Source organism: Cervus canadensis, chromosome 18 (assembly GCF_019320065.1).
Source record: "Cervus canadensis isolate Bull #8, Minnesota chromosome 18, ASM1932006v1, whole genome shotgun sequence".
Classification (NCBI taxonomy): domain Eukaryota; kingdom Metazoa; phylum Chordata; class Mammalia; order Artiodactyla; family Cervidae; genus Cervus; species Cervus canadensis.
Window position 1 is genome coordinate 17,724,281 of NC_057403.1, and position 27,274 is coordinate 17,751,554.

General features: G+C 58.4%; 2 protein-coding genes and 2 pseudogenes across 8 annotated transcripts; 1 reads left to right on the forward strand and 3 right to left on the reverse strand.

Moving 5' to 3' along the window:
* Window positions 1-250: 250 nt before the first annotated feature.
* NKPD1 (NTPase KAP family P-loop domain containing 1) lies at window positions 251-10,982 on the reverse strand. 5 transcript variants are annotated; one of them, XM_043436481.1, is made up of 7 exons: window positions 10,770-10,982; window positions 9,891-9,950; window positions 9,093-9,174; window positions 7,267-7,379; window positions 5,986-6,417; window positions 3,734-3,865; window positions 251-2,359 (listed from the first exon to the last, which is right to left on the reverse strand). In XM_043436481.1, exons 4-7 carry the CDS (start codon window positions 7,364-7,366, stop codon window positions 543-545), a joined length of 2,481 nt encoding a protein of 826 aa, XP_043292416.1. In that variant the 5' UTR covers window positions 7,367-7,379; window positions 9,093-9,174; window positions 9,891-9,950; window positions 10,770-10,982; the 3' UTR covers window positions 251-542. The 5 variants fall into 5 exon arrangements, with proteins under 5 accessions (XP_043292416.1, XP_043292414.1, XP_043292415.1 ...); XM_043436479.1 differs by lacking the exon at window positions 10,770-10,982 and having other exon boundaries at window positions 9,895-10,361; XM_043436480.1 differs by lacking the exons at window positions 9,093-9,174; window positions 9,891-9,950; window positions 10,770-10,982 and adding an exon at window positions 8,673-9,074.
* On the reverse strand, window positions 10,488-20,724 carry TRAPPC6A (trafficking protein particle complex subunit 6A). Of its 3 annotated transcripts, XM_043436483.1 has the most exons (6): window positions 19,883-20,724; window positions 12,712-12,779; window positions 12,436-12,553; window positions 11,853-11,936; window positions 11,595-11,688; window positions 10,488-10,769 (listed from the first exon to the last, which is right to left on the reverse strand). In XM_043436483.1, the coding sequence occupies exons 1-6, from the start codon at window positions 19,964-19,966 to the stop codon at window positions 10,738-10,740; spliced, it is 480 nt and encodes a 159-aa protein (XP_043292418.1). In that variant the 5' UTR covers window positions 19,967-20,724; the 3' UTR covers window positions 10,488-10,737. The 3 variants fall into 3 exon arrangements, with proteins under 3 accessions (XP_043292418.1, XP_043292420.1, XP_043292419.1); XM_043436485.1 differs by lacking the exon at window positions 12,712-12,779; XM_043436484.1 differs by lacking the exon at window positions 12,712-12,779 and having other exon boundaries at window positions 12,436-12,588.
* A 4,624-nt stretch (window positions 20,725-25,348) lies between these two features.
* On the reverse strand, window positions 25,349-25,578 carry LOC122421253 (annotated as a pseudogene).
* Window positions 25,579-26,303: 725 nt separating this feature from the next.
* On the forward strand, window positions 26,304-27,030 carry LOC122420867 (annotated as a pseudogene).
* The last annotated feature ends 244 nt before the right edge of the window (window positions 27,031-27,274 follow it).

The following is a 27,274-nucleotide window of genomic DNA, read 5'->3' on the forward strand; positions in this document are numbered from 1 at the left end:
CAAGGAGCACATCCGTCTGGCCCTCATCGCCCCTGCCTCCGCAGCCTCGCCCGACGCCCCCGCAGCCCCTCCTGCCTCTGGGATGTCAGCGAGCAGGCTGCCAGCTGAGCCTGCCTGACTCCCTGGGAATGCAGTGGACTTGGCAGGACAGGGCAGGCCTGGTGCCCAGTCCTCACTGAGCTGGGGAGGTCAGGGCCATCTCTGCTTCTCCGCTTCCCTGCCCTCATCAAGGAAGACCAATCGGGGGCTTTCACATTTTCATTTATTGCACTTGAACCCCGATTTCCTCATGGGTCCTTTGGCCCCGGCTCTCAGACACTGACATGCTGTCCCATTCCTGGTGGCCACCGCCTTCGGCTCTCCCTGGCTCATAGATTCATCTGGGAAATATAGGCACCACAGGCCCCATTCCGGACACTGGCCCCTGGGTCTTGAGCCCACTCAGGCCCCCTACACACTCATCTGGGCAGATGCAAGTGTTGTGCCCATAAGTCTTACATTCAAGGCCCACCTGGGCTGGCCTGCCCCTGAGTGAAAGGCGCTCAAGCCATGGGTCTGGGCTTGCCCCCCTGAGCCCAGTCCCGGGGATGGTGGGCTTCGCTGGCATGCACAGGGGCGTGCCCTGCAGGGTGGCCTGCCCGGGCTGCCCCGGGGGCGTGGTTGGCTCCGTTGGGGGTGTGGGGGGTGTCGCGGGCGGGGGACTTGGGCGGGCTGGGCGGCTTGAGAGTGCTGACTGCCCGGATGAGGCTCATGCGGCGGCGGATGGAGTGGTCCAGGTTGACCGTGCAGCGCAGCAGGCTCTGCGCCTCGGCCACGGTGAAGGGGAAGTCGGCGCCCAGGAAGCGTTCAAAAAGCTCGGGGTCGCCGTCCAGGTCGAGCACGTTCTTCAGCGGCTTGGTCATGGTGTGCAGCTCCCGGCTGTGGTCGCAGAACACGTCCCACAGGCGCGCTCGGGCCTCGGGAGCGCCCCCGGCCTGCTGCCGGTCCTCCAAGCACTGCAGGGCCCAGCTGAGGCGGCACGGCCACTGGTTGGCGAGCACGACCCAAGCCACGGCCTGGCGCGGCGAGGGGCCCCCGAAGTCCCCCTGCTGCTGCTGCAGCAGGCGCACGGTGATGGGCACGGTGTTGACGATGCGCCGCATGGACACCACGTTGTCGGGCACGTACTCGTAGAGGCAGTCGCGCTCGTCGTGCAGGCAAAAGAGCGCTTCGCGGATGCGGCGCGCCGCCTCGGCGTCGATGTGGCTCTGCGCGCGCTCGCCCCCCGCCTGCGTCTGCACCTCCAGGAGCTGCGCGCCCTCGCCGCCCCCGGCCCCGGCCCCGGCCCCGCCCGGCGGCCACAGCTTGCGCGTCATCTCGCGATAGAGCAGGTCGTCGCGGCTCTGCACGGCGTCGTGGAGGAACTGCAGCTTGGTGCGGCGGCCCATGATGGGCACCGAGAAGGGCAGCGTGACGGTGCGGTTGAGGAAGAGGTAGCCGTTGTCGGCCGTGCCCTTCATGGAGCCGGCGCTCTCGAGGCACGCGGCCAGGATGCTGGGGTCCACCACCAGGATGAAGATGAAGGGCGCGTGGCTGTCGGACAGCAGCGTGTTGATGGCGTTGAGCACGCCCACCACGCGCTCCGGGTAGCACGTGTCCAGCCCGGTGACCTCGAGCACGACGCGCAGCCGGCGTCGCTGGTAGATCTCCAGGAAGCACAGGAAGTCGGTGAGCAGCTCCACCTCCTTCTTCACCTCGCACATGAAGCCCAGCTGGCTGCCGAACTTCTCGCGCGACACCAGCCGCTCGATCTTCTTGCGCTGGCTCACGAACAGGTGCTTGCCCACCGAGTACACGGCCATGAGCAGCCCGGAGCCCGACAGCGTGGTGGCCGCGCCGCCGAACACCCGGAGCAGGCTGCTGTTGGTGGCGCGGTGGCTCAGCGAGCGGGCGCCCACCGACAGGTAGAGCAGCCCCACGCCCAGGCTGAGCACGGCCAGCAGCGCCAGCAGCGCCAGGCATACGCGGTGCCGGCACTGCCACTCGCGCTGGTGGAAGCCCAGCGTCGTGGCCGCCTTCGTGCCCAGCACCGAGTACACGCTGAAGGGCAGCGCGCCGTACTGGTGGCGGATGCCCTCGCACAGCGTGGTCACCAGGCCGGCCCACAGCTTGTCGGTGCCGGCGTACTGCCAGGCGCTGAAGCGGATGAAGAGGAACTTGACGTTCTTGCGCCGCAGGTGCACCTCGGTGATGATGGGCTGCAGGAACACCAGGTACCACAGCAGCTTCGGGAAGGCCCAGCCCCGCACGGGCCGCGGCCGCCACTGCACGCGCTCCAGCTCCTCGGCCTCGCGCTGGGCTGCCTCTTGCTGCATCAGCGCTGGGGGGACCGAGGGCGCAGGGGGGACGGTGTGAGCGGAGGGGGACCTGCTCAGGCCAGCATGGGGGCCTGGATGTTAGGGCGTGCAGGGCCATCCCCAAGCTCTGAGCAGGTGCACAAGGGTGGAAGGAGAGGCCTGGAGCCAGGCTTGAACAGGGGAGGGTCTGAGGTGGGGGAGGTGGGAGGGCAGGCAGAAATAGAGCCCCCAGAGTAAAGAGGATGGCTTGGGGGCAGCCAGGTGCTGAGGAAGAGAAATGCAGGGCAGCAAGGATACCCCCTGGCTCCCATTTTCCTGGCTTACTGCCCCTCCTCCAGCTCTCAGCTCAGCTGTCACCTCTTCCAGGAAGCTTTCCCTGATACCCAAGCTGGGTCAGGTGACCCTGAGCTCCTCCGCTGCAGCCCTGCCCATGCTGGGTCCTCCCTGTCTGGGGACAGGTCTGTCTCTCGTGCTGGTGTGTGAGCCCAGGAAGGGCAGGGCCCCAGTCGTTTTGGCCACCCGCGGCCTTGGGTGCTGGGAGACTGGAGGACTGGATCATGAGAGGTTGGGGGCAGGACCTTCCTGCTGGGAGGGTGAGTGAGTGAACCGGAAGCTCTGTTTGCTTTTGCCTTTTGGCCAGATCTTTTCTCTTCCCAGGACCCTGTTGTTTGCTCTGTGGCAACAACATGATGTGGGCTTGCTTAGCAGGTGTTCACCAGGGCTCGGCACGCAGGGGTGAGTCACCTCCGGTTTCTCTGGCGGTGACTGGGGTTGGGGGCTGAGCTGCAGCAGGCTTTGAACCTGGTTAAGTTTCAGCTCGTGTTTGCAGTTAACATTAGCTGTCAGGGGTCTTGTGGGTGCCCGGCCCTGGGCCCGGCTTGAGAAGAGATGGGCCTGAGGAGCACAGAGCCCAGGAGGGACTCGGCAAGAGCCTGCAGCCTCGGCGAGGAGCCTGGGCTTTCTCCCAAGGGTGCTGTGGAGCCATGGGAGACTTCTGAGCAGGGGAAGGACAGGGCTAGATGTGTATTTTATTTTTTGTTGTTATTTGCTTAATTTTCTGACTGCAGTGCGTGGCATGTGAGGTCTTAGTTCCCTGACCAGGGATCGAACATGGGCCCCCTGTGGTGGCAGCATGCAGTCTTAACCACTGGACCACCAGGGAAGTCTCTCATAGATGTGTATTTTAGAAAGATTCCTTGCAGTGGATTTGGCGGGGCAGCGGGGGGGGGGGGTGCAAAGGCATGGGGAGGGACCTGGTAAATGCTGACCTATAGACCTCTGGACTGGGGCCGACTGACCTCAGGGGCAAGCAGGTCTTGGGGAAGCCTGGGGCTGGGCAGGGACCCAAGGCTCCATTTCCCTTAATTCCTCTCTCCCCAACACCTGCAGGTCCTCACCCGTGATCTTGTCCAGCATCATGTGCAGGCGGCAGCCAAAGGGGGCATAGAAACCCACAGTCACCGGGACGGGCACGTGGCAGAGAGTCTTGGCCAGGCAGCTGCAGTAGACGTCATCCTCTGTCAAGATGTCTGGGGGTGCCGGGGGTGGGGAAACCCAAGTCAGCAAGGCTGGCCAGGCACCACCCTCCTCCCCTCTGCCCTCTGCAGCGCTCGCCCTCTTCCTGCACCGCCGGCAACCCCCTCCCCATCTCCCAGCTGCGACTCAGGCCAAAGCCCCCGACAGAGGTTTCTGCGGCCGCAGGCAGCCCCCTCCTCCAGGACCAGGTGTGCCCGTCTGGGCCCTGGGTCCGTACCCAGAGGTGTGTGGGAACGTGGCTGCCCTGACCCCAGGTCACCAGGCTCATCATGGTCCCCCTGCGAAAAAATCTCACCGCCTTTTCTTGAGGTTCCAAGGCCCTCAAATACTTAAGTCACCGCCTTCCACACTCAGAAGCCTGCCGTGTGAGTTTCTCCCAGCTCTGCCAGCCTGGCTGGAGCATGGACAGGCCCGGACAGCCACAGGCTCCTCAGCTGCCTGTCCACCCCTTACTCTGATCCCTCTCTGTGCCCCGGTGCCCACCGTCACTGATCCTAAGCCCCACGAAGACACGGCTTCTGGTCCTGGCCCCTTTCTCCACATGGCCTTAGGCACAGTGCTGCCTCTGGGCCCCCTCCTCTGAACAGTGGGGTGCAGAGACGCCGGAGAGCGTGAGCGCCCAAGGGTCTGGTGAGGCCAGGCCCTCTGTCAATGCCGTGGTCTGGGGTGGCCCTTCAGGGCGCAGCTGTCCTGTCTGAGTCCCAGCATAGGGACTCAATGCGCAAGTGCTACAGCCCACTCTCCAGAGCAGGCCTGCTCTCCCGCCTTGGGCCCCCACTGAGCGCCAGTTCTTGGACAGAGTTGGGGCACCAGAAGGGTGGCTGGGTTGCAGTCGAGGGGGGCACTGGCCAGCCTCGAGGTGCTCGGTGGGGATGACACGCCCGCTTCCATAAAGGCGTCTGGGCTGCGTTATCCATCCCTTGCCCAGGGCCAGCGCTGGGCCTGGGGGCACAGTTGGGAGGGCAGGGGGCAGACTAGGGCCACAGCCAGCTGAGGCGGCAGCCAGGGAGGACCTGAGCCTGCTCTGGCTGACCTCACCTCACTAAGCCTCTACTTGCCAGTCTGTGAAATGGGCATCGTGGCCATGAGGCTGAGTCCTATTTTTTCTCTATTGATGAGGTTGTGCCTGACCTGGAGATGAGCTCAGCCGAGCTCTGTTTTCAAAACAGACCTGGAAGCCAGTGTGAGTCCCCACCTTTGATGCCACCTCCCTGGTCAGGTTGCCGGCCCCTCTTGCCTGGACTCCAGGAGTCGACTCTCACGTCACATCCCGAGTCAGCTCTGAGCCCTCACGGCTCCTGCCTCTCCAGGGGAGAAGGCCGACCCCTCACTGCAGCCAGGAGGTCCACAGAATCTGGCTGCCTTCCACCCTCTCGGACCTGTCTGACCTTCCTCCTCGCCTCCCCTGATCCCGCCACATGTACCTCCTGGTTGTCCCTTGAACCGGCCACCTCAGAGTCAGTGCATTTGCCATTGACTCAAGAGAATTGCCCCATTTTGCTCAAATGTCGACTTACTGGGGCCTCGCCCGGTGACCCTGCTTAATTTGCAGACCCCATCTCCTCTGCCTGCTTTATCCTTCCCCCAACATGGTTATCACCCAGTGACGCTCTTTTGAACTTTCCTATTGTTTCCTGTAAACCCACCTCCCCCAACTGCCTACAGAATGTGAGCTCCATGAGGGCAGCAATCTGTCTGCCCTGCTCCCTGGGGCGGTCCCAGACAGAGCCTGGCACTCCTGTAGGTGTCCATACCTAGTCACACAATGAAAGAATGAATGAATGAGTGACTGGGTGTCACTTGTCAATGTCAGTCACGACACTGACAGAGGGCGTCCCCTCCCATGGTTGCACTGCTCTCTGAATCTCCCAGGCCACTCCACACCTCTGGCTGCAGCCGCACACTTGACCCATTTCCCCCACCCCCGAGCTGGCCAGCAAGCTCCCATGGCTCCCGACAGGTGAAGCAGCGGTGGCTGCCCCGAGGCCCAGGGTCAGGGACGAGCGCCCTCCAGACAGAGCCCAGACGGAGGGGTAAGGAGGGCAGGCCCCAGGCCCCTGCGGGAAGCAAGGTGGCAGGGACAGAGCCTGGCAAGGGGAGGCTGGGTGAGCACCGGAGCTGTAGGAGGTGAAGCAGCCGCAGGCTGCGGGGGCGGGCAGGGGCCGGGCGTCCGAGGGCCTGCTGGGTTCCAGGAGGGTGCCGGCTGCGGAGGGCAGGGCTGGGCCGCCGGTGGCCACGGTGAGTGAGGTGGGGGGCGGCTGGGGGGCGCTGGCCGGCTGCGCGGAGGCAGCAGTGGTTGCAGGTGGCCGCTTCTGGGCCCCGTGAACAGAGCAGAGATGCTGCTGCGGGGGCTTGGGAGGCGGGGGCTGGGGCTGCCGCCTCTGCTGCTGTTGCTGCTGGGTCGGGGGCTGGGGGCCCCGGCGACAGCCGCCGCGCCCCCCCTGGCGGCCGTGGTAGGCCGGCTGCCGGCATGCCTGGGGGGTCGGCCGACCGGGCCTGTGGGTGCCAGGTGCTGCTGGGTCGTGGCACCCCTGCAGACAGCATCCTGGAAGGAAGGAAGTGGGAGTGACTGGGCCTGGGTCCCCGAGCCCTGAGGGCACTGGCAGGAACCGGGTCGGGTCTTCAGGTGGAGGGGGGCTCAGGAGAAATCAGAGAAAAGAGGAGAACAGGGTGAGGCCTCGTGCTGCGTGTTCCCAGGCCTGGGGTGGGAGGAAGGGGAGGAGGTGCAGGGGCCTGGGCTTCAGCCAGGTCAGGGACTAGAGTGGGGATGCTGTCCCGGAGTTCCTGCTCCCCCAAATTCCCCAGTTCTCGGGTGTCCCCCAGTGCGGGCACTGAGAATACTCCATTGGGAACTGGCCCGGTTGGTCCAGAGGCCGGAGTGACGGGAGGTGACTGTGGAGAGGGGACAGGGTGGGGACTAGGAAAGGGGGGTGGGCCTCACACCTGAGCTCAGATGAGGCCCTTGGGAAGGGGGCTGCCCTGGGAGGCCCCAAGCAGGCGGAATCAGCCCTGCTGGGCAATAACCACCCCCTCCCCACCCCAAGCAGGAGCACCTGTGGTCACCATGATAGGCTGGACCCCCACTTCCTTCATACGCTCATTGTGGGGGGCTACGGTTTGCCCTCTGATCCCTCCCTCCCACCACACTGCTCCCCCCAGGTGGGGGGCAGTCCCCCCAGGCCTAGTGACTCGGGGAGGAAATTCTTCCCATGCTGGGGGAGGAGGGCAGGCCAGGTGGGCCTCCCAGGGTCCCACATGGCCCCATGTGCAGACGCCTCTATGGTGAGTGCTGGTGGCTTTTCTCTCTTGGGGCCTGAGGGTCTTCTTCTGCTTGGCCATCCCCCTTAGCCACCCCTCCTTGCTGCCAGGACCCCCCACAAAACTGAACCCCTACCTTTTCGGTGCCCCAACTCCGGGTCCAAGAAGTAGCGCTCGGCGGCGATCCGGGGGGGCAGGGCACCCTTGGCAAAGTGGACGGTGTAGTGCTGGTGCATGGTGGCCGGGGGCCTGCTCAGGGAGGGGGCGGGAGGGGCCCGGCTCAGTGCCCAGCGCCCTCGGGTGCCGGCTGCCAGAGCCAACCCCCGGGGCAGCTCCCTGAGACCTGCCGGGGATGAGCCCCCCTCCCTGATGCTGGGTGCCACGTTAACCCAGGTGGGGTGGAGGTGCTCCTCCAAGTAACACTGGGAGGTCTGGATGGGGTGCGGGGGGCAGTCGGCGAGGCCCCAGGTTGGACGGTAAGGAGGGTAATATGGGAGCTACTGGGCGTTTCCAAGAGGCTGGGACAATGAGGGTGCTGAGCTGGGGTGGGCTGGGAGCTGGTGGGTGGCTGAGTAAAACCGGTGGGGGGGAACTAGGTATTGGGGGTTTGTGCTGTGGGATGTGGGGGCTGGCGCCCTTTGAAGCCAGCACAATCAGTGATGAGAGGTGGGAGCAGTGAGCCACCCAGCGAGCGACTGGAGTCTCAGGGCTGGGGCGTTAGGGATGTAATGAGGGGTTGGAGGGAGGGGGACTCTCGGGGAGAAAATGAAATCGGCGTGGTCCGATTTGGGAGAGGCCGGGAGAGCAAACTGGGGATGAGACCGGGCGGTGGAGGAGGGCACCGGGGTTTAAAATGTGAGGTGCCCATTTTAAGGATGGGAAGGATGCTGCTTAGAGGCAGGGACGGGTTGGGGGGGCCGCCGAGGGGCAGAGGAAACGGGGTGGTGAGGGTTGGGGACCAGGCGTGTGACCCCCACTTACCCCACCCCACACCCACCCGGGCCTGGGGTCTCCCCGTACCTGAAGGCAGCCTCGCAGCCCCAGCTCCCCGCCCGGCTCTGTGCCAGCCCCTCCGTCCAGCAGCGTCAACGCCGCCCCGACTACGCGGAGGCCCCAGAGCCAGAGTCTAGGAGCCGGGAACCCAGCCACCCGACCGGTTTGCCCGCCTCGTCCCCGCCCCGTCCCCAGCAAGCCCTCCCAGTCCCCATCTGGTGCACCCCACTTTCCAGGACTGGGGTGCCCCAGGTAAGGCACGGAGACGGCAGGCCTCGGTGCCGCCCAGGGAGGGCCCCGCCACAGGGTCTGCAGGTCTGGGCGCCTCGACTGCGGGCGGGCAGGAAGGAAGCCGGGAGCCCAGGCCCAGGGAAGGAGCCATCCCAGCTTCGGGTGCCAGCTCCTCCTGGGCCGGGTGACTTCCCCTCTCTGAGCCCGGCTTCCTCACTGCTGAGTGGACTGGCATCCGGGCTGGCCTCTCGTGGCCGTCGGGAGTCCGCCGAGCCCAGCACCTAGAGCTCGGCAACAGGCGCCAACCGACCCACATACCAGCTGCTCCAGATGCTTCACATAAAGTGACGACACGCGAGTTCCTGGCTCATTAGGAGCCACGCTCGGTGGACATGCTTTTCCCTTTTGGGGCCCGACACACAGCTTGTGGGATCCGAGGTCCCCAGCCAGGAACTGAACCCCGGCCCCAGCCATGAGAGCACAGGGTCCTAACCACTAGACCACCAGGGAACTCCCCACATGCTTCTCTACAGTAACGCCCCTTCTCCTGATGACGCCCCCGCAGGGTGGGGGTGAGGCCTGCCCTGCAGATGAGGAAACAGGACCCACGGAGTCCCCCCCACCCCAGGTCTTAGGGAGGCTGAGTCGGGCTTTGCAGGCAGTGTTTAGTGCCAGGTGGTGAAGGCGCCTTGCAGACATTCTTGGGGGGTGGGGGTGGGGAGGAGGCACCTTAGATACCTTGGAGGGGGGCCCCTCTGCTCTCCAGGGTCCTGTCTCCGTGCGGCTGCTGCTGGGGTGATGGCGCCAGCAGAGGTTTCCCCTGGGAGGTGGGGGAGTGACCACTAAGCAGCGCCCAGGACCAGAGAGAAGGACACCGACGGGCCCTGCAAGGCACCCAGTGACCAGACGCCACCCCCTGCAGCCCAGCTATGCCTCCTTCCCTTTTCGCCAGGCCTCCCAGCAGCTTCTTCCTTCTCGTCCTCGCCAGCTCAGGACTCTACCCCCATCCTGATCAAGCAGGCCAGGCTGGCATGTCTGAATCAGGGGTGGGTGGGTCTGTGGGGGCCCCTCCTGGACCGCCCCTGGGCATCCTGAGGGCAGGGATGGCCCCAGGTTATTCCCCCACTCCTCCACCACCACCCGCCTGCCTGCAGAGTTTAGCTGAGTGACCGAGATTCATTTGGGACTCATCTCACAGTGCCAGCCTCCAGCCAGCGACCCACAGGGAAGCGCGAGTGAGCAGCCGCTCCAGGGGATGTGGTGGGCAGCGGAGCGGCGGAGGCTGCAGGCTGCTGGAGTAGGCGTTTGGGGAGGCGGCCAGGCAGGAAAGGCCCCTGCTAAGGCTCGGAGGCAGCCCAGGGACTGCAGGGCTCGGCTGTGTGCTGGGGAAGGGGCTACATGCGGTGTCTGCACCAGGCGCTATGGAGGCAGAGGAGCCCCAGCCCCTGGGGGGGGGTCTTAGGCAAGGGGACTCCTCCTCCACGCATTTGGGTCGATCCCAGCCTCAGGTTACAGCTCCAAGGCCATGGTACTTACCCACCTCAGGCAGCGAGTGGCAGAGCCCGGCAGAGTCCAGACGGGTGATGCCCCCAGATGCTATGAATGTAAACAGGGGAGGTGGTGGCAGGGGGTGGGGTGCGGGCACGGAGGCTGAACTGCCCAGAGACTAGTCAGCAGGGCCATTGTTCTGGGTATGACTTGCATCCGCCAGGCACGTGAAGCATGTGTTAGAGAGTGTGTGTGTGCATGTTGGGGGAGCTGAGGGTGTCTAGCCCACCCACTCATCTTCCGTTGTTCCTGGCAGCCCCCCAGGCCAGCCCACACCTGGCAGCAACTCCAGGGGCCCCTGGCCCAGCTCCCAGGGAGAGGTCCATTCTTTAGGCCCTGCTGAGCAGAAAGCGGTCCCAGACTTGTCCATGCTGGCAAGGCTGCCCGTCCCGGGGGCCACCCTCGCCTGCCAGGTGTGCAGGGCGGGAGGCGGCCAGCCCCAGGGCTGAGGCTGCAGCGGAGGGGACCCGGGGTGGGGGGGAAGCCACAAGGGGTGTTTGTGCACAGGGCCCATGACACACACATTCGCTTTGCCCCTGCCCCCAGCCCTCTAGAGTGACCCCCCCCCCCACTTTCCACGCTGAGTCTGGTTCCACCTACAAAACCTTTATTGAGAGCCTGCCCTGTGGAGGGATGTGTGTGATGTGGACCCCCCCACACCAGCCCCCGGGACACCCCCACTTCCCTCTGACACCCATCTGTTGGGCATCTGTGACACCCTGCAGCACGGGGACCCCGGTCTCCCCAGCACCAGCCCCCAGCACAGGCAGCAGCGGGGGGGGGTCTCTGGGCCGGGGTGCTGTGAGGCTCATCTGGGAGTGGGACCTGGGGCTCCTCAAGGTTTCTGGATCACCACCTGGAACTTACCTGGAAGAGAAGGGCTGGCCTGAGCTCGAGGCTGGGGCCGGAGTGGAGAGAGAGGAGGAACCCCAGCCGCTCCAAGCCATTCACCCGGGCCCTGCGCCCTCAGCCCCGGTGGCCCTGGCTGGACCTCGTTTCCTCGCTGGCCTGCGATGGTGGTGCCCCAGCCCCACCCCCGGCCTGCGCCCCAGGGCTGTGTGGGTGGCTGGGGGCACAAAGGTCAGGCAGCAGGTCAGGCACGTAGGTTGTGGGGGAGGGGCCTGGCCCAGTTTCAGAGGCACGTGTGGCTCGGATCCTGCCAGCTCAGGCCCCAGTCCCCCGTGACGCATGGCCCTGGGGATCGGTAGAGGGGACGACACCCGAGGGAAAGGGGGCCTGGAGGGCTGGCCCCCAGGTAAGGGTGGGGCCTCGGCTTGTCCAATGGGGGGGCACTGTGGGCCAGCGGGGCCCCGGCGTCAGGAGGACACCCCCTCACACTGGCTGCCTTTGGAGCCCCTCAGCCCAGCACGCCACCACCCCCTACCCAGGTGACTTCTATTGTGTCCACCTGGGTTCTCGTGCTGGGAAGAGTGTTGGAAACCACTAGCCCAGGTCCTTATCATGGGCTCTCTCCTCCAGGCTGGCATGTCCCGGGGAGGCAGTCTAGGAGGACATCGGGGCAGGTACCTGCTGTGTGGCCTGGGCCCGTGACTTCAGCTCTCTGGGCCACAGATTCCCATTTGCAGAGGGGCTGGGCAGCCCGGCCCCACCTCCGTGGCCCCCGGGAGCGGGGGGCAGGGGGCACCCCCTGGCACACTCGAGGGATGGGAACCTCCCCCCACCCCAACTCACAGGCGGGCAGGGCTGCCACGGAGGCGGTGACCAGGCTCTTGACGCCCAGGGTGCTGAGGGTGCCACGCAGGAGGCCGCAGGTGAAGGCCAGGAACTGGGGGCGGGGGACACGGGTCACCGTGGGCAGGGCAGGGGGAGGCCAACACCCCGGGGCCACGCTGGGCTTGAGGGTTCACGAGGAGAGGAGGGTCCGCCTCCCTCTCCCGGGGTCCTGGGCTTGGGAAGAGGCCTGCCTCAGGCCAGAGTTCTGCCCGGTACCTTGGGCGCTTCCTCCAAGTACTGCAGACCCGAGGCCATCCGGACAAGGAGGGGGAAGCTGTTGTCCTGCAGGACGTAGGTCCCCTGGGGACAGAGGAGGGTCCGAGGGAGCCGGGGTGGCGCCTGTACCTTTGTGGGCGGGCGGCGCCAAGGGGAGGCAAGGGCCCAGCACCACCACCCTGAGGTCTGGAAGGACCCTTCCCTCAAAACGGCTGTGGTCGTCTCAGGCCATCCTTCGGGGCTGTACGAGGACTCACGGGCCTTCGGATCAGGGCCTGGTGTCCCCCCCTCTGATCCCCTGCTGCACGACTTCCAGGGTGCCCAGTGGGGAGAAGGTGCAGCCCAGGCCATCGGGCCACCAGCCGGGCCCAGCGTGGGCGCCTAATGGGAACGAGGCCTGGGTGCAGACAAGCAGCGTCAGGCCGAGGCAAGGCGGCCAGCCGCAAGGGGCCTGTCCTGGGTGGGGCTTGTGGGGAGGCCCCGAGGGGGGCTGGGCCTGCTGTGACTGCCCTGAGCCGGGGTCCCCTCCCTGGGTCTCGGGGGCTCCGGCCTCTGCCCGTTGTCTGGCCGGAGGGGCACGCACCTGGTGGTTGGTGCGGAGGCTGTCCATCTGCTTGTGGAACACGGCCACCCACAGGTCTTTGCACAGGAACTTGAGGACGTCCAGCTCTTCCCTGAAGGCTAGTGTCTCCCGGGGCAGCCTGGGGGGGCAGCGGCAGACACCGTGGGGGCCGGGCTGGGGGAACCCCGGGGTGAGGAAGAGGGAGGAGACCGGCCTGGCATCCTCTGTGCAGGGAGGCACCCTCCCCGCCCGTTTGCCCAGGAAGGGACCCCACCGCGGGGCCTGCCCGCCTCTCACCTCTCGCCCAGGGCCTGGCCCACGCGGAAGCCCATGCCCTCCAGGACCAACAGGCTGGTCTTCTGTCCCTAGAAGCCCAGCGAAGGGAGGCTCAGGGGCCCTCGGCCACCTCCAGCTGGTGGGGCAGCTGAGGGGGGCTTGTGCATCCCTGCTGGTGCAGGGAGCTAAGACCCAGGATAGAGGGCTTCCTGAGTGGCAGGCTGGCTCCACAGACCGCACTGGCCCTCAGGCCCCACTCGCCCTCACTCCAGGAAAAATGGGGGTCTTGCCCAGGCTCAGCCTCACCCCTATTGTCTTTCCTGGCAACTCCCATCACTTCCTGTGTGTACTTTTCAGCGTCCATCCTTACAACACCGTGTGGGGTAGCACCCCCATCACTCCAGAAACTCAAGGTGACTTAGCCTGGGGCTCATGTGGCGAGCAAGGGGGCTGCAGTGAAGGGGCCATGAGGGGTGGGCCCCCGGCCCGGCCAGCAGGCGGCTGAAAAGTCAACTGTGATCATGGGGCCTTAACTATGAGCCGAGACTCCTGGGAGGGACCCCCCGGGGCTTAGGGGAGGCAGGGGTTCGGTGTGCTCGGCGAAGGCAGTGGTGGCCGAGTGGCCTTCCGGGGGGCCAGGCTAGGGTCGCGCGGTGGGGGGCTGAGGCGTGGGGACCAAACGACAGGAGGCCACACTTGGTGTCTGTCCACGTGCCCTGGAGCGCGGATGGCGTGGCTGGAGGACAGCCGACCTGTGTGACCCAGAGAGAGCTGAGTGGCCCTGACTCAGGGCATCAGAAACACCAGGACGGCATTAGGGGGGCCAGGCACACACCGGGGCGCGTGAGAAACATGCTGGACGAGCAAAGTGAGGACTCGGGACCTGGGCCTACGCTAGGCCAGATGCCTTGGGCAGACCCCCTCGTTTAACAGCCCCTTAAGGTAGGCTGTGTTTCACATTTTGGAGACCCGGGCACAGAGGGGTTAGGTCAGACCTCTCAGAGGCACCTTCGGACCCGAGCAGGTCCGGCTCCTGCATGCAGGTGGCTGACGGGCAGGCGATCAGGGCAACACTCGCAGCTGTCCGTGCCCCAGGGAAGTGGCAAGGGCTGAGGTTGGCCAAGGGGAGGTGCCAGGATTGGGGGGGGTTGTGGAGCAGAGATGCCCCGTGTGATGGCCCCCTCCTCTGCTGGGCCACGCGATACCCAGACCCTGGCCCGCCATTCCGCCTTCCTCCTGTGGGAACCGGGCCTGGGGAAGGACACAGCTTCCTGCCCGTGACTCTGACGTGTGCTCTCTGGTGTCCTCCGATACGGCAGGGCTGGCCTTGGTGGGGGGCGCCAGGCTGACTAGGTGACTAAGGTGTTCGACGTCTGAGCTCGGCTGTGAGGAGCAGAGAGGGGAACACATGCCTGGTGGCTGGGTCCAGGGTCCGGATCCTTACCAGCTGTGGGCCTGGGGCAGTAGCCAGCTGCCCTGTGCCTCAGTTTCCTCCCATGTAAAAGGAGGCCCTCGTGAGGATTAAAGGAGTGGATAAGTGCAAGCCCAGCGCCCCGCGTCGGGCTCAGGATGCGGTACTGTCGTCATTTGCGGCCTCTGCACCTGTCAGCCTGCTGATGAGCTGATGTGAAAGGGAAGGAAAAGCCCACGAAGGAGGGGCTCTGTCCTGTGGGCGGACGCGTCTCAGCACCTGGTTCCCCGCCCGGCCCTCGCCAGGCCTCTGCCGCTCTTACATCACCTCCCCGCTCAGGAGAACTCCTGGAGGGGGCCGGACGGGGCTCCACTCTGACCAAGCGCACCTGTGTTCCCAGGACTCCCCATTCATCCCGCGGTCACTTCCTAGCTCCCCTCCAGGAGCTTGCACACCATGCCTAGTGGGGATGACAAGCTGGTGACAGGCTTAAGGCGGGGGCCCCAATCTCCAGGGGTGGGTGACCGGCAGCCTGCAACACAGCTGCTGCGGCTGCTGGCCCCACGGTCCCAGCCCTCGGAAGAGGCCAGGTAAATATCTGCTGCACTGCAGAGACAGGGGGTGGGAGCGAGGGGGCATAACGCCAGCAGGGGTGAGGAGAGGCAGTGGGGAGGGGAGCCGGGAGGAAGTGTGACAGGGCGTGGGTTTTGGGGGAGGGGAGGGCGGCAGGGCTGGCACAGCCCAGGCCCTGCAAAAGCTGCCCCGACACTAGGGGGTCATCACTGCTCCGGAGGGAGCGCGAGGGGCCTCTCCCATCTCGTCCTGAGCCTCTGGAGCCCAGGCCAGAGCCAGAGCGTTTCTGGGCTCCCCGCACCTGCCGCAACCAGAGCCCACGGAGAGGAACTGAGATGATGGGAGAAGCGGGGCAGGGGGACCCCCTCACAGAAGGCTTATTTAGCATGGGCACCAAGGGCATCCATGAGCAGCATGGGCCCTCGGAGGAAGGGACGAGCCGACAAGGGAACGTTTGTGGAAATGAACGTGGTGGCCAGAAGAAATCTCTTTGCGAGGGAGCCGAAAAAGAAAGAACTCTGCAAAGTCGCTAAAACCTCACAGATTGTTAAGGGGAAAAAAAGAAAAGAAAAGTTGACACATGGAAAGAGACCCAGAAAGTCTACGATTCCTCTGAGCGCCACAGATGGAACAACAAGGGGAGAAGAAACAATGAAAGAGGAAAACGTGCTCAGCCGCGCTCGGCTAAAGGCGGATTCAGGCGTCCAGGCTGAAAAGGGCCAGAGCTCCGAGCAGGAGGAACGCCAAACAAGTAAACCACACTGCCTCCCCCGAGCCATCCTGGACTGCTGGGTGGGGGCGCTGCGTGCCGTGCCCCTCAGTTATCTGTGAGGTTCAGCCCCCACAGGTGGGGCCACTCTATGCTGGCCCAGGGCAGGGCAGTCCAGATCCTGCCTCAAGCACAGGGAGAAGGGATGACTTCTGACTTCCCCAGCGTGAATGGCCCCGGAAGATGCAAAAGAAGTATGGCAGGGGGGACTTCTCTGGTGGTCCTGTGGCTAAGACTCCGAGCTCCCAGTGCAGGGAACCCAGGTTCGATCCCTGGTCAGGGAACTAGATCCCACATGCCGCAACTAAGGGCCTGTGTGCAACAACTAAAAGACTGAAGATCTGGCGTACTGCAACTAAGACTCGGTGTGGCCAAAGAAATAATTTTTTTTTCTTTAAAAAAAGAAAGTATGGAGAGCGACCAGGTGGGAGCAAACCTCCCAACCTGTCGCTGGTCTTCTCCCCCATCCTCCCCCCAGGCAGTCTCCACACAACCGCAGACCCCACCTTCTCCGCTGACACTCCAAGAGCTCACCCGGTCCCCGTCTCTCTGCCCCTCCCCTGTGCTCCGGGCTCCTCCCCCGCCCAATCTCCACTCCTTCTCATCCAGGTGGCCAGGGAGGGCCTCCGAAGAGGTAAATCTGAGCCCGGCAACCTCAGGTGCAACCTTCTACGGCCCCCAGCACCCTCAGGACAGAGCCCCAGTTCGCTCACAGAGGCCCCACTGCTGGCTCTGCAGCCTCAGAGGCACACGCCCCAATGCCATCCACTCTTTCAGGAACCAGGTGGTTTCCCAGGCTCTGGCCTGGGGACAAGGACTGTATCTGATGGCTGCTCCACCACCCCGCCCCGCCCAGGCCCTCCTGAGAGAAGGGACTGGCTGAGCACTCACTGGGCTTAGGTGGACAAGGGCCCGGCCCGCACGGCTGTTCCCGGGCCTCCAGAGGACAGCTCATTCCCACGCTGACTTAACTCCTTTGCCCACAGGTTCCCCTTATCGTCAAAGCTCCTGAGATGGACAAACCACAGCCGCCTCCTCTTCCTCCTCCTCCCCTGCCTCTTCCTCCCGGAACTTTTCCTGCTCAGATAACAAAGGCCCTTTGACCTTCCTGTTCCTCCAGCCAGCCTTCCACTCAAGCCATAACCCTCCAGGAGAATCCATTCAACAGCTACAAATAACCAGGCAGGACGTGGAGATCAAAAAGCCCTAAACAATGACTGTGGCTCCTGGGCGGCTGGCAGTGGCGGCAGAGATGAACCAGCCACCATCGCTTTCTTCAAAGGGCTCTGGGGCTGGTGCAGCTGCTGCCACAGACAAGCTCTGACCCGGATGCCCGAGTCCTGATTTTGCCTCTGATCCTGGAAAAGCCCTTCCTGTCTGGTGCCTCAGTCCCCTCTCCTGTAAAATGGGGTAATAACATCAACCCTGGAGGGCTGTTCTGAGGACGAAATCAGATAAAGCACTGTGCTGGAGCCACGAGAAGTATCCCAAGAGGCAGACAGGACACTTGCTGGACCACAAAGAAGGAGCAGAGAGGGGAGGGGCCAGGAGCAAAAGAGAAAAGACTGCGGGAAAACCAGGCAGCTGCCCACGACGTGCCTCTGAGAAACGGAGTTTGCCAGCTTGAAGGTATGTGGGGAGATGGCAGTCCTCACTCTGGCTGCACACGGGAACCACCCGGGAGCTCTGAGGGCCAATGTCCAGGCCACCTCCCAGCCCAGCTCTGCCGGAATCCCTGGTGCGGGGACCCCAGCATTGGGGCCGCAGAGGCAGCCGTGCAGAGAGCCAATGCCAAAGGTCATGGGCACACTCGTGCTCTGAAAACCCTGTGCTGAGCAAAGCTGAGTAACCGCGTGTCCCCCACACTTGCTCGGCCACATCAAAATCCTCCCAAGAGTGTCAAGGAAGATGCTGAGACAGGTGAGTTTATAGCACAGGTTTTGGAAGTGGGAGGCCCAGTTACATTCCTGACTCTGCCACTTGACAGCAGAGACTCCATCCATCAAAGCCTCTGTTCCTTGTCTACAAAGCGGGCAGGATCATGCTGACCTCCGTGGGTTGTTAGGCGGATCAAATGAAATCAGGAAGGTGAGGCCCCTGCAGGCACCTGGTGGGTGTTACTGTTGGCCACAATACTAAGTGAACCCCAGTCCCTACCCTCACCCTCCACAGCACAGGGGCTGCGCTCACTTTTTCAACAGACCCACACTAGGATTTCCCTGGTGGTCCAGTGCTAAAGAATCTGCCTGTCAGTGTAGGGGACACGGATAACATCCCTGGTCCTGGAAGGTTTCACACGCCGTGGGGCAACTAAGCCCATGCCCCACATCTACTGAGCCTATGTGCCACAAACACTGAAGCCTGCACACCCCAGAGCCCGTGCCCCACAAGAGAAGCCACGCCAGTGAGAAGCACCGCAACTAGAGAAGCCCCTGCTCACTGCAACTGGACAAAGCCCAAGTGCACCAACAAAGGCACAGCACAGCCAAAACCAAACAAATAATAAATTAAAAAGTATATACATCCATTCTGAGGACCTACTATATGGTGATCAACGCAGACCTGGTCCCTGCCCACACCACACAGCACAAAGCCTGGCAGAGGAGACAGCAGTAATTAAAGGATCATAATCCAGATTTTTACAGTGGTGTGGGGAGGGGGAATGTGCAAACAGAACAAAGATACCCCCACTTCCACTGAGAGCTTCCCTGAGGAAGGGACATTTGAACTGAAGGATTAATAGGTGTTAATGTAGTATCGACGTGGCAGGTAAAATAAGCTGGAAGATGAAGAAGGGGGCTGGTATGGAGTAGAGAGGAGGGAAGCCACACGGCAACAGGGAGGGGACAGATGGGAACTGTATTTAGACAGTGGAACAGGCTGGGCCTGACTGATGGCTGGAGGTGAGGGAGTAAAGGTGGTTATTGGAGACCCCTGGGTTCCTTGTTTGAATGCCAGGATGGATGGGGCTCTGGGACACTGCAACCCTCTCCCTGACACATAGGCAAGTGCACTTTCCCTCTCCCAAGTGTCATCATTCTCATAGCATCTCCCCAAGGTACAATATAGATGCATTTATCTGATTCATCTGTTTCCCCCACTACAACGTAAGTTCCAGAAGGCAAGAGTTTTGCACAGTTTGCTGAGTAATCTCTAGCCCCTACAGCAACGCCTGGCACCTTGCATGTTTTAATAGTTAAGAGTTTGTTGAATCTATGTTGGAATGATAACAAGCAACAGCCTTGTTAGGGCTCCTGGACTGGGAAGGAAACACAGATCAATAAAAATGTCTTGCATGTTGACGATGATGATACAATAATAATGAAAGAAGTGGGCGTAATACCCACTTATTAAGCATCTACTTTCTCTCTAAACATTCTTCTTAGTACCAGATTTTAGAACAGAGTTCCATGTTTTGAGGGCTTATGATGTGTTAGACATGGCACTAAGTACTTTAAAGTCTGAGCATTTTTCATAAGGACCAACTTTCAAAATTCCAAGCACGCTCTAAGGCCTCCTCTTGCCTGGAATGTTCTTCCCGCTACTTATCCCCAGGGCTTGCTTCTTCCCTTCTTTTCCTCAGAAAGGCCTTCCTCCACCAGCCACCAGCCACCAGCCACCAGCCACCACTCCATCCCTTTTCTCTCTCTGATTCTACTTAACTTTTCTTTATAGGACTTCTCACTAGCAGGTGGCACATTTATTGCTATTTTTATTGTTTGCCTGGGTGCCCTGCTCAGTTGTGTTAAACTCTTTGTGACCCCAGTCCGATAGGCTCCTCTGTCCGTGATATTTTCCCTACAAGAATACTGGAGTGGGTTGCCATTTCCTCCTCCAGGGGATCTTCCCAATCCAGTGATCCAGCTCACGTCTCCTGCATTGGCGGTGGATTCTTACCACTGAGTCACCTGGGAAACTCATTGTTTGTGTAAATTTCCTACTAAAAGGTTAAGCTTTGTGAGGACAAGGAAGCAAGTGCCTGGGAAACAGTAAGTGCTCAGTAAGTTTGTTGAATGAATGTCTCACCGAGCCTTAGGTGCTGTTATGATCCCATTTTACAAGGGAGTAAACTGAGGCACGCAGATCGAATCACTGGCTTTCATACACAGGGTGAGTGGCACAGGCGGAATTTAACCCGGGCAGTAAGTCTTCAATATATACCAAGCAATCGTAATTACTACCCTCTTACTCTGTGTCAGGTTTTGAACTAGGAGCTTGTCCCCGAGTTGTCTCGCACAGTTTTAGGAGTAACCCGCGAGGGCGGCCCTGTCCGGACCCGGCTTTGCCGAGGCGGAAGCCGGCAGTGGAGGTCTCTCCGCGATCAGGGGCGGGCGGGTATTCGACCCGGACCGCTGCCGCGCCCTCCGTGCCTCCCGGGGGCCTCGACTGGCTTTCCAGCCGCGGCCCGTGGCTCCTCCCCACCAGGACCCGGCGCTCACCCCGGGGCCGGGGTCTGGATCTTGAGCCCACAGCTCCGCTACCATCTCGGTGTGGAGAAACTCGAACAGTGCCGGGTCCGCCATGCGCGGGTCTCAGTCGCCTAACAACCGCTCAGCGTCTCGTGTTCTCATTGGCCCAGTTGGGCAAACCCCGCCTCCTGCTTCTTAAGTGCGGCCCGCCTACCCCTGCTTCCATTGGTGTTTCTGGCTAGCCCCGCCTTCCGTTCCTGGGCTCTCGTGGTGCGCGCGTGAACCCGGGAGGGCCTGCTTTGTCTGTATTGGCCGCACGTGACAAGCACCTCCGCCCTTCCAGCTGTTTCTTCACCGTTTCCGGGTTCGCGAGCGTTTCCATTGGTCGAGTCGCTGGTTACACGTGACAGCTCGTCTTTTAGCCTCTCTATTTGTCCACTCTTCTCGCAGCACAATCCGGAAGCGCCAGCCCAATAGCTTTCCTATTGGCCGTGCCCTTATTCACGTGGCTCTTTACAGACGCCCCAGCATCTAGTCCGGAGGGCTTACTTCCTGGTTGGTAGTCGGGCGGCCCGGGTGATAGGCCGCCAACACCCGCCCAACTTTCTCCCCTATTGGTTGGGGCTGCCGCGCTCCTCGGTAAAGACGCCGCACTTCGGATAGGTAGAGGATCCCGCAGGCTCGGAGCTCTGGTGACCCGGTACGGTCTTCGGTGATAACGCTCCCCCCCCCCCCCCCCCCCCCCCCCCCCCCCAGGCCGAGATTATGCCTCCTGCCTAAGCTCCAGGTATGAGCTCCAGGCCTCGGCCTGACTCACCAGGCTGAGAGTGCCCCTAGCAGGCACTGAGGGCCCAGTACAGACTCGCCCTGGAACTTTAAGTGCAATATGACACCACTTTGCAGATAAGGACCACAGTGGAGTTTGTTTGTTCACTATGTTCCTTGGAGGCTATGGATGCTAAACGGCTTGGATTTCTAGGTTAGCTCCTTCTGTCTCCTCCTCCTCACTGCTCCCTCCTCTCCCAACCCCTGCCCCTCAGTCCCATTCACATGTATTCCCCTCCCCCACTCTCTTATCCCAACCTGAGCTGAGATCTGAGCTCCCAGGATGAAGAAATGCTGAGGAAGAGCGTTGTATGGCAAACTCATTAAAACTCAAGACATTCACTGATATGATCAGTTCCTCTTATCTCCCCATCTAAGCTGGGGGCCAGTCGGTTGGCATTCTACTGCAAATGTGAGTCCCAAGAAAGGGAATCCTTCCTACCTGGCCGATTGAAAGTAGACCTGTAACTAGGAAATTGGGGCCCCAAGTTTTTTCACCCTGGTTCTGCACTTACATGCATTTTGTTCATTCACCACACATTTACTGAGCTCCTGTTCTCTGCCTGTCCTGAGCCAGTCACTGGGGATGCCCCACCCAGGCTGGGCCCTCTCAGAGCTGACAGTCCACCAGGGAAGACAGACATGAAAATGTTATTGTATAAGTGGATAGTTTTAATAATTGTAATTAAACTTTGACTGTAATTTTTCTGGCATTGTGGTTAGTACCCTAAAGAAATGCAGGAGGTTTGTGAGAGTGTAACTGAAATCTGTCAGACTTTGTTTGGAGGATGGTCAGATGGCTTCCGTGAGGAAGTGATGAGTGAATTTGAGCCAAACCCTGAAGGTGTAAAAAGATGAAACATGTCGGGTGAAAAAGTGTTGTGAGCAGCAGGAGCAGCATATGCAAAGGCCCTAAATCAGGAGAGGGCATAGCCTATTTAATAACAGAAGAGGGTGATATCTTCTAGTCTCTACCTGGAATGGGGAGACCAGGGGAGATGGGGGTGGTGAGTGCTGTGCCAGCAGGGGCCAGACAAAGCTGGGCTTTTAAACCAAGTAAAAATCCTTGGTCTTTATTGAACAGCCAACAAGCAGAGAATGATGCCATCTGGTAAATGTGTTGTGTGAAGGAGCCTCAGTCTGGTGCTTCTGCAGTGTGGCTGCCTCTGAAAAATACCCAGAAAAACTGGTTTTGAAATCAAACGTCCTTTTTTAAATGTACAGCTGAGCTCAGAGCATGGGAAATCTGTACCCAAATTGCAGAGGTAGCTTCAAACCACAGTTGTCCTGACAGTATTTGCCAATACCAGATATTCAAATCCTTGGGTTTTTTTTTAATAATTTATTGAAGTGTAGTTGATTTACAGCATTGTGATAATTTCTGCTGTGCAGCAAAGTGATTCAGTTATTTTTGTTGTTCAGTCACTCAGTCATGTGACTCCATGGGCTGCATGCAGCACGCTGGGCTTCCCTGCCTTTCATTATTTCCCGGAGTTTACTCAAACTCATGTCCATTGAGTCTATATATGTTCTTTTTCATATTCATTTCCATTATGGTATATAACAGGATATTGAGTATAGTGCCCTGTGCTATGCAGCAGGACCTTGTTGTTTATTCTATATATAATAGTTTGCATCTGCTGACCCCAAACTCCCAATCCTTCGCTCCCCCACCCTCTTGGCAGCTACACGTCTGTTCTCTATGTCTTTGAGTCTGCTCTGTTTTGTAAATAAGTTCATTGGTATCCTGTTTTAGATTCCACATGTAAGTGATATCATATAGTATTTATTTTTCTGTGTGACTTACTTCACTTAGTATGATCATTTTAGGTCCGTCCAGTTTGCTGCAAACGGCCTTTCATTCTTTGTCATGGCTGAGTAATATTCTGTTGTAGACATATATTACATCTTCTTTATCCATTCCCCTGTCAGTGGGCATTTACGTTGTTTTCACATCTTGGTTGTTGTAAGTAGTGCTCCTGTGAACACTGGGGTGCTTGTGTCTTTTTGAATCATAGTTTTTGGATTTATGCCCAGGAGTGAGACTGCAGGATCATATAAAATCTTGGATTTTAACAGCTGTTGGACCTTGGGCCAGGCGGTTTGGAGGCAAGCAGAGGCCCCTGCATAAAACTTAGTCCCTTGAAGAGCTACATCTTCAATGAAAGAATGTGGTGGAAAAAAAACCCTGAGTGATACCATTGAGGCACACTTAGAAAACTTGTCCATTTTGGCCTGGGCTGTGCATAAAGGGACTATTTCCTCAGGGAATTCGTAACTACAGGCCTTTCTTCAGGCCTGATTCAGGTTTGGGTTTACCCTTGTAGAGCAGTCCAGGAAACCAGAAATGAACTGAAAGTAGGCCACAGCCAGGGGATACACCCTCAACTGGCCTTACGCGGAATTACAGCAGATTAATACAGACCAAACAAGCTCACAATTGAAAAATGCCAGGCGTACCTGATGATAAAGTAATGAACTAGTGTGGGCTGCTGGTTCCTTTCCCCAACTTCAGCCTTGGAGAAACTGGAAGAAAGAACAAAATCAGGATCGGAGGAAAAGAAAAATGTTGAGAAGTCTTCAGGGACAAAGAGAATTCTGGTTCTGGCATAGTATAACTGGTACTTATTTCTTTGTAATAAATGACCAAAAACTTGGTGGCTGGAAACAACTGTTTTATTATGCCCCAGATTCTGTGGGTCAGGAATTCCAGCAAGGCTCAACAGGAAAATTCTTTGGTTCCTTGGAGTAATGACTGAGGTCACTGAGGTGTTCAGCTGCCAAGTGGGTTGGCACAGAGAGTCCCACGTGATTTCACTCAGGTGCCTGGACTACACTTACTCAAAGATTAGGCTCGATGGCTGAAGTGTCTATAAGTGGCCTCCTCATATGGCTCAAGCTTCCTCCTAACATGGCAACCCCTAAGTCATCAGATTCCTTACATAGCAGCTCAGCTCCAAATATATTTCAGTTTTTTTTACTTAAAACTTTACTTAAAACTTCATGCCATGCAGCATGTGGGATCTTGGTTCCCGACCAGGGATCAAACCCATGTCCCCAAAGCACGGAGTTTTAACCATGGACTGCCACAGAAGTCCCCAAATATATTTCAATGGACAAAGTAGAAGCACTCGGGAATGTTCTAACAGTTACTAGCTAGTCAGTAAGTCCAGCCAAGATTCAAAGGCAGGAGTGGAGGGGAAGGAGACATGGACCTTTGATGAATGATAGTGTCCACCTTTGTGGATCTATTTTGAAATCACTACAGGTAGATGGGAGAGTGGATTGTGGAAGAGGCTTTGACTGTTTTGGTCCCTCTCTTTCACCTTGCCTTGAATAAATGATTGCCTGAGACAACAGCAGCGGCCACGAAGACCCTCTGGGGAGGGTGAGGTCACATCAGGGGTGTTCCAGATCCCTATTTTATTTAATGGGTTATAACATATTCCTCTCATGGCTTTGTGTCCAGTTTGGCCAGTAGGATCTCTTTTCAAGCTGGCTTCTGTGTCCTGTGACATTTCTCCATCATTGTATGAATGCTTTCTTGCTGTCCAGCACAAGATGATCTAGGTACATCTTGTATTTTTCTGTGCCTCAGCCTTGGAATCAGCCATCTGTGCATGGGTCCCTGGTTCCTTTTAGTGGGAAATGGTGTTTAGAAGCCAAGATGTGGGTGCTGGGTGTGCTCACTGCTAGTGAAGTATTGCTACTCCCAGGCCCTCTGAATGCACAGACCTAAAACAAAAACAAACAAGGCAAGCAAAACTACAAAACTATGTAATCAAATAATAATTCAATAATGCAAATAATTCAAAACAAAACTACATAATCCCCATACACACATCTTAAAATTGGTTTTATGTTTAGAGTGGTTCACAACAAAATTGAGTAGAAAGTACAGAGAATTCCCATATGCCCCCAACCCTGCCCCTCACAGCCTCCCCCACTATCAATATTCCACACCTGAGTGGTACATTTGTTACAGTCGAACCTACATCAACATCATTACCACCCAAAGTCTACATTTTAGAATTCACACTTGTTATACATTCTATTGTGCATGCTTAGTTGAGTCTTGACTCTGTGAGCCTTATGGACCATAGCCTGCCAGGCTCCTCTGTCCATGGACTTCTCCAGGCAAGAATACTGGAATGGGTTGCCAATTCCTTGTCCTATAGATTTGGGACAAATGTATAAATGATATGTATCTACCAGTAGAATGTCTATATGAAATAGTTTATAGTTTCCCTGCCCTAAAAATCATGTGTGTTCTGTCTCTTCCTCCTTCCCTTCCCCCAGCCCCTTGGCAACAACTGATCTTTTTCATGTCTCCACAGTTTTGCCTTTTCTGGAATATCATATAATTGGAATCTTACAGTATGTAGCCTTTTCAGATAGGCTTCTTTTGCTTAGTAATATGCATTTAAGTTTCCTCCATGTCTTTTCATGGCTGGATAGTTCATTTCTTTTTTTTTTTTTGGCTGATCACTGGACTTAATTAAGATACAATCACTGATAATTACACAGAAGCTACTTGCCTAAGCCGAAATCCTTGAGGTTCACATGAACTTAGTTACACAGATAAATGGCATGTTCGGAACCATAGGAAATAACCCCACGCCCAGGTGATGAAGGCTGGGGTGCATGAATCTGCACACTTATTTCAAGCCGTCAAAACTGCCTGTGGGCCACACAGGGGTCCCTTGTATGCCAGAAGTCGAAGAGCTCCTCTGTGCTGTACTGTTTCTGTGACCCGGAGGATACATGCTCAGAGTTCTAGCTACTCTAGCATGCTTGCATTGCTCTCTCACTGTTAGGGGATCCACTAATTCCTCCTCTTCCTCCTGCTCCTCAGGGTCTCCGGACCCGATCAGCATCCTTTGTTCATCCTTTAGCCCCATGTCCGGCTGTGTTTCTGGACTCAACACAAGCAGCAACAGCCTAGTTAATTTCTTTTTAGCACTGAATAATATCCTATTATCTGGAGGTACCACAGTTTACTTATCCATGCACCTGCTCTAGGACATCTTGGCTGCCTCCAAATTTTAGCCGTTACGAATTTAAAGCCCCTCGTTTGTGTGCAGGTTTTTGTGTTGATACACATTTCAGCTCCTTTGGATAAATACCAAGGAGCACGGTTGTTGGCACACATTGTTTGTATTTCTTTCTATCCACTCTGGCATCACGGGTTCTAGTTCTCTCTAAAAGGGACTTTTCGAGGGCAAAATCCTACAAATCTAGAAAGCATGGAGGACGATGCCACATGTGCTTGGAAAGATGAAAAGCACACAGATGAGTGAAAAGATCTTAGCAGTCCTGAGAAAAATAATCTAGGAAAGACCGACAGCTGAGAACCAAGCAATTTAAGCAGCAGAATTCCCTCAAACTGCAGGAATTGTTTGAAACAGCTACCGGGAAGGCAAAAATAAGTCGACTGAAAGGCTGCCTAAGCAGCAGCCAGATCCCTGATAACCTTTCCTAATTGCAAATGAGGCAGCCGCAGCTCCTCTGTTCTGGAAACAGTCCGGGGATTCATCCTGGGGGTGGAGGTGGTGGGAAAATATGAGAATATTTGTCCTGGATGGGGTGTGGTCAGTCCATTCTGAAAACAGGAGTGAAAGAATGAATGTACACTGTTGCTCTACCTCACCTAAAACAGAAAAGTGAAGGCACAGAAATGTAAGCTTCCAGGACTTCCCTGGTGGTCCAGTGGTTAGGGCTCTGTATGGTCAATGCAGGGGGCATGGATGGGTTCGATCCCTGGTCTGGGAACTAAGATCCCACATGCCTTGCGACACAGCCAGGAGATAAAATTTAAAACATTTTAGAGGGGACCTGCCACCATCTCAGGTCTCTAGGCCTCACCAGGACCCACAGGAGGGAGCTCACACCTGGGTCCTCTAATCCTTATGGGGGACCAGCCTTCTACTTCTGGGAGATCACCTGGAAGCAGGCAGGAAACAGCCTCCAAAACAGCGCTGCCTCCCAGCTCCACAGTGGGATTATCCAGAAAGAGCCCCTAATGGAGGTCGAATTCCTCTCCTTCCACACCTCCTCCAGCATCACCAGGCTGAAGTCACCCCCACCTTCTCCAGAGATGCCGTATAGTGTACTTCTCAGACCCCAAGCCGGTCTTCCGGGGATTACAGTGTGACTCCGTTTCCTTGATGTATTCATAAAATAGTCCATTCATTGAAGACAATGAAGATTATTGACGACACTACCCTGCTTCTTCTGATGTCTGGCACCAGGAAGTGGTGGTTTTTTTGTCTTATGATGTAATCAGTGACATTTCACCTCCTGAATTTGGATGGATCATGGGACATGACCACCATCAGGCCGTAGACCTCTAAGATTGACAGCCCTGGGCTGGGTCGTGGTGAACTCCCCAAAGCAAATAGCGCCTGTGAGGTGGTCTTGCAGCAGCCAGTCGCTGCTCTGTTCTCATGACACCCCATCCTTGCTGTAGAACTTTGAATTCGTATAAACCCATTACGGTGCCAATACAGTTTTTCTCTCATTTGCTGTTAATTTTTTTTTAAGAGAAAAAAGAAATGTAAGCTTCCTATTAGAGTTGGCCGACACCCTGCCTTGAAC

Bases quoted from the DNA above. Each gene is read 5' to 3' on its own strand.
- TRAPPC6A (XM_043436483.1), bottom strand. From the start codon at position 19,966: ATGGCGGACCCGGCACTGTTCGAGTTTCTCCACACCGAGATGGTAGCG. The intron at 12,554-12,711 runs GTGAGAGGCGGG...CTGCCCCCCCAG, and splicing joins GGCCAGGCCCTGGGCGAGAG to GCTGCCCCGGGAGACACTAG. The intron at 11,937-12,435 runs GTGCGTGCCCCT...CTCTGTCCCCAG, and splicing joins GCCTCCGCACCAACCACCAG to GGGACCTACGTCCTGCAGGA.
- NKPD1 (XM_043436481.1), bottom strand. From the start codon at position 7,366: ATGCACCAGCACTACACCGTCCACTTTGCCAAGGGTGCCCTGCCCCCC. The intron at 3,866-5,985 runs GTGCTCACCCAG...CGGCACCCCCAG, and splicing joins CTTCACCTCCTACAGCTCCG to ACATCTTGACAGAGGATGAC. The intron at 2,360-3,733 runs GTGAGGACCTGC...CGGTCCCCCCAG, and splicing joins GATGCTGGACAAGATCACGG to CGCTGATGCAGCAAGAGGCA.